At 44.4% G+C, this 9,502-nt stretch overlaps 1 protein-coding gene across 2 annotated transcripts in view; it reads right to left on the minus strand.

The window, feature by feature from the left end:
• The window catches only part of NIPSNAP1 (nipsnap homolog 1), a 153,063-nt gene that overhangs the window by 27,679 nt on the left and 115,882 nt on the right, over positions 1-9,502 (minus strand). For both annotated transcript variants that reach the window (XM_029619796.1, XM_029619795.1), the window contains one exon: positions 866-897. In XM_029619796.1, coding sequence (XP_029475656.1) covers positions 866-897 — 32 coding nt within the window. The remainder of the gene's footprint in view (positions 1-865; positions 898-9,502) is intronic.

The following is a 9,502-nucleotide window of genomic DNA, read 5'->3' on the forward strand; positions in this document are numbered from 1 at the left end:
GGGTCCGAAGAAAGGTTCTGCGGCGTCCCGCACAACGATCGCCCGTTGGCTCAAGGAGGCCATTGGTTCCGCGTACATTCTGCGCGGTAAAAAACACCGCCAGTGGGTCCTTCGAGCTCATTCGACGAGATCTCATGCGGCGTCCTGGGCGGAATCTTCTCAGGTGTCGCCTCAAGAGATTTGCAGGGCGGCTACCTGGAAATCGTTTGCATACCTTCATTAAACATTACCGATTGGATGTTCAAGCTACTGATGCTGGGGGATTTGGAGAGAGGGTACTCCGAGCGGGACTCTCTGCTTCCCACCCTCGATAACTTAGCTCTGGTACATCCCAGGTGTCCTGGACTGATCCTGGTACGTACAGGGAAAGGAAAATTAGTTTCTTACCTGATAATTTTTCGTTCCTGTAGTACCAAGGATCAGTCCAGGATCCCGCCCGCAGTGTGGCGCTATAGTAATGGAGAGTCCGCTCATTGTTGTTTTTTAATACGCTGACCCCTTCTTTTGTTCGCCTCTCCCGGTTGGAGAGTCTGTTTTTCCTGTAGGGGTGTTGGAGTTATTTTACTTAGTAAGTTTCTATGGTTAGCTATGTTGGCTTTTGGATTTTTCTACTTTGACATTACGTATGACTGAGGGGCTGTGACTGGCACAGGGGCTTATATATGGCTCCGCCCACAAGTTTTAATCTGTCTCCATCTACTGGTGCGGAGTCACAACCCAGGTGTCCTGGACTGATCCTTGGTACTACAGGAACGAAAATTATCAGGTAAGAAACTAATTTTCCTTTGTTTGCCTTGCAAAGCTTCCAAAAACATTCATCCTGGTAACTGAAGTGAAATATGAGGTCCAAAAGTAAGCTGCTTACCAGTTATTTCCCCACTCAATCATAGTCCCTGGCTGAAAAACAAGAAAAAATATATATTACTATAGCCATTTATTTATATTACTGTAAGTTTAAACCAGATTCCTTCCCTATCACAGTTTATATAGCCCACTGGTAAGGCCCTTTGACTCTGCCAGAGCAAGCAAGAAGAGCCATGTAAGGGGCCAGATTTGAAAGCTAGAGACTTTCAGTACTGAATGGTCATGAGCATTAGCTTAGCATTAGTCAGTCAGGTTAAGGGCTGTCAGCTTCTATCCCCTTTTGTATCAGCATGCAGAAACACTTCTAGATAACATCAGGAACACAGTTACTTTCCCACAGAAGAAAAAAAGAAATTATGCCTAGCTGATGCAATGACACTTGACATGAAACATGGAGATCTAACAATCACCAGCAAAATGATACTCCCTCCAGCATGCTAACAAGCTATACAGCAACACCATAAATGATGGCAGATAAAGAGCAAATGGTCCATCCAGTCTGCCCAGCAAGCTACTTATGGTAACAACTGCTGCTCCATGGTTAACCCCATGTCTTCTGTTAAGTGTGGCTCCCTGTAGGTTACAACCCCCCCCACCCCATGCAGAATTGTTAACACCTGAAGATAAAATAGGTTGCCCTATTTCTTCATTTCTATCCTCTAGTCCAGAGCTTTCCAAACTTTTCATGTTGGTGACACACTTTTTAGACAAACATAATTTCGGGACACAGTAATTCAGTCTACCAGCAAACCGGAGGTTAAAGGTTAAACGAATGAAATGTATTTCGACAATTTACGTATGTTTCCTTAAATATATACATAATAAAATGTTTCATGACACAACCTATCTTGTGAAAACCTTTCATTTATATTAAAAATATATAATATTCCAAGATTAATGTTATTGTTCTAATTTATGAATAACAATAATAAAACAAAGTTATTGTGTTATTCAATTTACCTCTTTAATGAGATATATGAGCTTGTTGGGATGAAAACAGCTTTTGAATATTTGGTGTTAATAAAGTCCAAAGGGTCTTCTGCGTAATTTTAAAAAGCTGGCCAGTTTCACACTATATAATTATTTGATAGCCTCATTCAACTAATTCTATTTGGCTATGAGAGTGAAGTCTGGAATTTATAGGAAGGGACAGAATATCAATATAAATCCTGCACCTCCAGTTCTGTAACTCTGTGCATCCACTGAAATTCCCTTAAACAATGGAGCTTGGATGTTTCCCTTACAGCTCATCATAGTAAAAGATATTTTCAAATGCTGGTGTCACCTCACAGTAACAGCAGCACAAACACCTTCCTCTGCCAGGCACATTGTGAACTAAAATAAAACCTCGCAAAAAAGACACTCAAAATCTATACTGCAATCCCATTGTAACATAACAGTAATAACACCAAGGACTCAAACAACAATAACCCTACCTGTGAAAACGCAAAGGTAAATATTACACTGGGTCCTAGAATACCAATACACCACCTACTGAGGAAACAAAACAAACCCGATTGCTATAGATCCCTATGCTAGCAGAATCTCTCATCATGGTCACACACACACACAGAGCAGAGACAGACCCTCACCAAATACAGAATACAAAATAAAGGAGCACAAATTAAACAAAAACTGAAATGGAAACCCCAAGAAGCCAGACTCTGTGTATTAACAATGGAAAAACAGAACCACCATTCCTCATAAAACAAATAAAATCAAAAAACAAAGCATCAGTTATAATAGTAAAACCATACTAATAAAAGAATATTTTAAAACTACTGATAAATAGAATTTCTATTAATTAAAATCATATACATTTTTTACAATTTCCCAAACACCAATAAAATATTTCAAAACAGCACATATATCAAATAACACCCAATAATTAAAACTAATAAGGATTTTAAAAAGCCCCTGCTGTCCATACGTGGGAGTTCTTGATTTCCAGTCACCCTGATATTGTCCAGGATTAGGAGGTTATCTTCTCTCACACAGACTCACATGTCCATTCTCTCTCACACATACACTGTCACATACATACACATTCATGCTCTTATACCCACCATAACCTCTCGCTCTCACAGACACTGACACACTCTCAGGCTCTAAGACACTCTCTCCCCCTCCACACACAAACTCTTACTCCCCTGGATTTTTTCATACACACTCGCTCTGGCTCCCTCACATACACACACACCCAGGCAAGTTCCCAATCATTCTCACACAAACACACACACCCAGGCAAGCTCCCAGTCATTCTCACACACTGAAACTGACCCCCAGGCAGGCTCCCATTCATTTTCACACCACTCCCTCACCATCCCCCAGGCATGCACACATTCATTCTCACACACACACACACATACACCACACACAGGCCGGCATCTATTCTCACACATACAAACCCCAGGAAGACACCCATACATTCTCATGCACTGACACATCCTCAGGCAGGCACCCATGCATTCACACACATACACCCCCAGGCAGACTCCCATTCATACACATGCACATACTAAAGGCAGACCCCCTCTCTTTCTTTTGCCAGCAACCTCGGAGCCTCTCTCATTCCTCTGCTGCCACTGTCACTGCTGCCACATGGCTATTTGGGAGGCGCTGATTGCTGCTATTGGCACTGAAGCCCATTCTGCTGCCTCCTCTGTGCAGGCCCCGTGGGCTTCCACTTCCTCCATGTTGATTTCGTACATTGTGAGATCCGCATAGAGAAAGTGCTACTCTTGACATTACCAAAGATTACATGTGCCAATCAGTAAAAAGTAATTTATTTCTTTTTTTTAACCTTTGCTGTCTGATCTTAGTTTTCTAATCTGTTTTGTCACAGGTTTTTTTTGTTCCACCTCCCCTTTCTTATTTTTTTGCCAATTCCTTTCATATTGTCTTTTTTTCTATTTCTTTTCTCTCCATCTATCTTCTTCCCTCATACATTCAGTCAGGTTCTCATTCTCACATGCTTTCTCTCTCTCTCCCTCACACACACACAGGCTCTCACTTGCTCTCTCTCATACAATCATTCATACAGTCTCTCTCTTGCACATGCTGTCTGACTCTCACACACCCAGGCTCTCTCTCACTCCCACATGCTGTCTTGCTCAAGCACAGGCTCTCACTGTCACATGCTCTCTCTCATACAATCATTCATACACAAGTCTCTCTCTTGCACATGCTGTCTGACTCTCACACACCCAGGCTCTCTCTCACTCCCACATGCTGTCGTGCTCAAGCACAGGCTCTCACTCCCACATGCTGTCTTTCTCACACACACATACACACACACACACATGCTGTCTCTGCAAACATTCAGGTCCTCACTCACACACCCAATCTCTCAATTCACCTCATACAGGCACCCAATCTCTCAACTCACCTCATACAGGCACCCAATCTCTCAACGCACCTCATACACGCACACAACTCATCGGGCCCTCAGCCTCTCTCTTACCTCTGGGCCTCCTCTTCACGGGTTGCTGCAGGATGGGTTCTGCAGCGGCCCTGATCTTCTCTGGCCGATCGCGGCGACTCTGATCTTCTCGGGCTGATCCGCGGTGGAGACCCTGCTACCTGGCCTGCTCCTTTTCTGCACGTGGCTGATGCTCCACCTCCTTCCTGCCTGTACGGCTCCGGCAACATTTTTCTTCCGGGGCCGCGCGGGCAGGAAGGAGGCGGAGCACCTGCTCTTCCTCTTTTCTACCCGCGCGGCTCCAGCAACATTTTTCTTCCGGGGCCGCGCGGGCAGAAAGGAGGCGGAGCACCTGCTCTTCCTGCTTTCTGCCCGCGCGGCTCCGGCAACATTTTTCTTCCGGGGCCGCGCGGGCAGAAAGGAGGCGGAGCACCTGCTCTTCCTGCTTTCTGCCCGCGCGGCTCCGGCAACATTTTTCTTCCGGGGCCGCGCGGGCAGAAAGGAGGCGGAGCACCTGCTCTTCCTGCTTTCTGCCCGCGCGGCTCCGGCAACATTTTTCTTCCGGGGCCGCATGGGCAGGAAGGAGGAGGAGCACCTGCGTGACATTTTTCTTCGGGCCGTGGTGACGTAAGCTCCACCACGGCCCCGCCGATCTTCCTGCTGTGCGTCTCCGGCACACAGCACAGCAATACTTTACTACTCAGCCGCCAGTGGGATGAGGTCCACCGGCGGCCGCATTGGCTCCCACTTGCCGGTGTGTCACGTGCACCGGGCTTGCGCGACACACCAGCACACTGCAGGCGACACACTAAAGTGTCGCGACACACACTTTGGAAAGCTCTGCTCTAGTCTCTAGGGATCTGCAGTGTTATCCCATGCCCTTTTGAATTCCATTACTATTCTCATCTTCACCATCTCTTCTGGGAGGCATTCCAGGCATCCACCACCCTCTTTGTGAACAAATATTTTCTGATGTTGGTTCTCAGTCGTCCCCTCTGAAGTTTCATATGGTGACCCCTAGTTCTACAATTTCCTTTCCAACAGAAAATATTTGAATTTTGTGTATCAGTAATACCTTTCAGGTAACTGAATGTCTATCATATCTCCTCTGCACATCCTCTCCTTCAGGATATATATATTTAGATCCTTCAACCTCTTCCCAAAGGTTTTCCAATACAGACTCCACACCATTTTGGCCACCACCTTCTGGACTGCTTCCATCCTGTCTCTATTCTTTTTGAGATACAGGCTCCAGAACTGAACACTGTACTCCAGGTGAGGCCTTCAGGCATGTCCACTCTGTTGCATATTTTAGTATCATATGCAAAAAGACAAATATTTCCTTCTAACCCCTTTGTAATGTCACCCATGAAAATACTGAACCCAGAACCAGTCCCAAAACTTCTGGTCTGTACCAACAGTGGTGGGCTATGCCTGAGATGCCAATCTCAGTAAGGCGGGTAAGTAGGATTTTGTGACTGATGGTGTTGAAGGCAGGAGATGTTGGAGGCTGAGGATATAAGATTGTCCATGGTCCATGCCCTTAAGGAGGGAGTCAGTTGGTGAGAGTAAGAGGTGCTCCGTGCTACGGGACTTACGGAAGCCGAATTGGGCAGAATGGAGGATAAGGTGGTCTTCGAGATAGTCAGACAGCTGTGAGTTGACTATTTTTTCCAAAATCTTGGAGATGAAAGGAAGGTTAGAGATAGGCCGGTAGTTTGATGGGTTAGAGAGGTCAAGGTGTTTTGAGAAGGGGCTTAACCACAGCAAGTTTAAGCGGGTCTGGGACTTTGCCGTGTGATAGGGAACAATTGATTATGTCGGTGAGGGGTTTTGCAATGATGGAGGGAATAGAGATGAGGGCTTTGGTAGGGATGGTGTCGGAGGAGTGTGAGGCAGGTTTCATTTTTTTTAGGGTAGATTTGATTTCGTTGGCAGTGGTTAACTCGAGGGCTTCAAGTTTGTGGTTGGGATTAGTGGGCAGGGGGTTGGCAGGAGAAGGGTTGGTACGGAGGCATAGGAGGATGTTAGCTATTTTGTTTTTAAAGTGCTGTTATTTTGTTCTTCGGTGGTGGGGGGGGGGGGGGGGGGAGGAATTAGTGAGTTCAGCCACATATGAGAATAGGGCCTTTGCGTTGAATTGGTAGTTGCAGATTTTTGCAGAGTAGTAATTGCGCTTAGTCTGATTGGTAGCGAGTCTGTAGGCGTGGAGGGCAGATTTATAAATGGCTACATGTTTAGGGGTAGGAGTTTTATGCCAAATTCTCTCTTTACTTCTCAGGTCATTTTTTAGGTTTCTTAGATCAGTAGTGTTCCAGGGTTTTTTGGCTGACTGACTATGACGTAATTCTTTATTAATGATGGGGCAAATATCATTGGCTATGGTGGTCATGACTGTGTTCCAGGAGGAAAGGGCACTTCAGGGTTGGTGAGGTCAAGGTTGTTAGGGAAGTTCTCGAAGGCAGAGATAAAGGCTTCAGTGGAGCATGGTTTACGAAAGGAGATTTTGGTGCTGAGTGAAGGAGAGCAGGTGGGGGGTAGCTTTATAGAGAGGTGAGCATTGATGAGATAGTGGTCAGACCAAGGGACAGGGGTACTGTTAGGTGAGTGGATTGTGTGTATACTAGAGTTAATGAAGATGAGGTCTAAAGTATGTCCGGCTTTATGAGTGGGGGAGTGGGGGAGTTGATAAGTTGCTTTATGAGTGGGGGAGTGGGGGAGTTGATAAGTTGCCTGAAACCAAGGGCAAGTAAGGAATTATTGGGACCCTTACTGTTCAATATATTTATAAATGATCTGGAAAGAAATACGATGAGTGAGATAATCAAATTTGCAGATGACACAAAATTGTTCAGAGTAGTTAAATCACAAGCAGATTGTGATAAATTGCAGGAAGAACTTGTGAGACTGGAAAATTGGGCATCCAAATGGCAGATGAAATTTAATGTGGATAAGTGCAAGGTGATGCATATAGGGAAAAATAACCCATGCTATAATTACACAATGTTGGGTTCCATATTAGGTGCTACAACCCAAGAAAGAGATCTAGGTGTCATAGTGGATAACACATTGAAATCGTCGGTGCAGTGTGCTGTGGCAGTCAAAAAAGCAAACAGAATGTTGGGAATTATTAGAAAAGGAATGATGAATAAAACGGAAAATGTCATAATGCCTCTGTATCGCTCCATGGTGAGACTGCACCTTGAATACTGTGTACAATTCTGGTCGCCGCATCTCAAAAAAGATATAATTGCGATGGAGAAGGTACAGAGAAGGGCTACCAAAATGATAAGGGGAATGGAACAACTCCCCTATGAGGAAAGACTAAAGAGGTTAGGACTTTTCAGCTTGGAGAAGAGACGACTGAGGGGGGATATGATAGAGGTGTTTAAAATCATGAGAGGTCTAGAACGGGTAGATGTGAATCGGTTATTTACTCTTTCGGATAGTAGAAAGACTAGGGGGCACTCCATGAAGTTAGCATGGGGCACATTTAAAACTAATCGGAGAAAGTTCTTTTTTACTCAATGCACAATTAAACTCTGGAATCTGTTGCCAGAGAATGTGGTTCGTGCAGTTAGTATAGCTGTGTTTAAAAAAGGATTGGATAAGTTCTTGGAGGAGAAGTCCATTACCTGCTATTAAGTTCACTTAGAGAATAGCCACTGCCATTAGCAATGGTTACATGGAATAGACTTAGTTTTTGGGTACTTGCCAGGTTCTTATGGCCTGGATTGGCCACTGTTGGAAACAGGATGCTGGGCTTGATGGACCCTTGGTCTGACCCAGTATGGCATTTTCTTATGTTCTTATGTTCTTAAGGAAACAGAAACAATAGATGCCAGGAAATGTCAATTAAGATCCTTTATTAGGAGACTTGTAAATCCAATATAAAATTGCCCGACTCAGGCCGTGTTTCGCCCCCCTCTCTTGGGGGCTGCGTCAGGGGCTTTGTAAGAATGTCATAAGTATATCTGAAGATAAACTTTTGTCAATCAATTTTTCTGGAAAACTGTAAGTTGTAGTCAAACAGCAATGCAAGGGTCTCCTGCAGGGCGTGACTAGGAGTTTTATCGAAGCGCTGTTTTATGCGCCGGGGCTGGCTGGCACTTAGGGCTTGTGAGGATATAAACCTAAAAACTGTATGGAACGGCGCACCAGTCTCCTACTCAACTCATATTCACGCCCTGCAGGAGACCCTTGCATTGCTGTCTTATGACAACAACTTACAGTTTTCCAGAAAAATTGATTGACAAAAGTTTATCTTCAGATATACTTATGACATTCTTACAAAGCCCCTGAGGCAGCCCCCAAGAGAGGGGGGCGAAACTCCCTGAGTCGGGCAATTTTATATTGGATTTACAAGTCTCCTAATAAAGGATCTTAACGGACATTTCCTGGCATCTTTTTTAGATCGCCTTCCTCCTTGTTTTATCAACCCAGTGTTTTTGGATTTTCAGAAGACGTTTGACAAAGTCCCTCATGAGAGGCTTCTACGAAAACTAAAAAGTCATGGGATAGGAAGCGATGTCTTTTCGTGGATTACAAACTGGTTAAAACACAGGAAACAGAGAGTAGGACTAAATGGTCAATTTTCTCAGTGGAAAAGGGTAAACAGTGGGGTACCTCAGAGATCTGTACTTGGACCAGTGCTTTTCAATATATATATATATAAATGATCTGGAAAGGAATACAACGAGTGAGTGAAGGAATACAACGAGTGACATTATCAAATTTGCGGATGATACAAAATTATTCAAAGTAGTTAAATCACAAGCAGACTGTGATACATTACAGGAGGACCTTGCAAGACTGGAAGATTGGGCATCCAAATGGCAGATGAAATTTAATGTGGACAAGTGCAAGGGGTTGCATATAGGGAAAAATAACCCTTGCTGTAGTTACACAATGTTAGGTTCCATATTAGGAGCTACCACCCAAGAAAGAGATCTAGGCGTCATAAGAACATAAGAAATTGCCATGCTGGGTCAGATCAAGCCCAGCATCCTGTTTCCAACAGAGGCCAAAACCAGGCCACAAGAACCTGGCAATTACCCAAACACTAAGAAGAACCCATGCTACTGATGCAATTAATAGCAGTGGCTATTCCCTAAGTATAATTGATTAATAGCCATTAATGGACTTCTCCTCCAAGAACTTATCCAAACCTTTTCTGAACCCAGCTACACTAACTGCACTAACCACATCCTCTGGCAA

This window comes from Rhinatrema bivittatum, chromosome 11, assembly GCF_901001135.1.
Source record: "Rhinatrema bivittatum chromosome 11, aRhiBiv1.1, whole genome shotgun sequence".
Lineage (NCBI taxonomy): Eukaryota > Metazoa > Chordata > Amphibia > Gymnophiona > Rhinatrematidae > Rhinatrema > Rhinatrema bivittatum.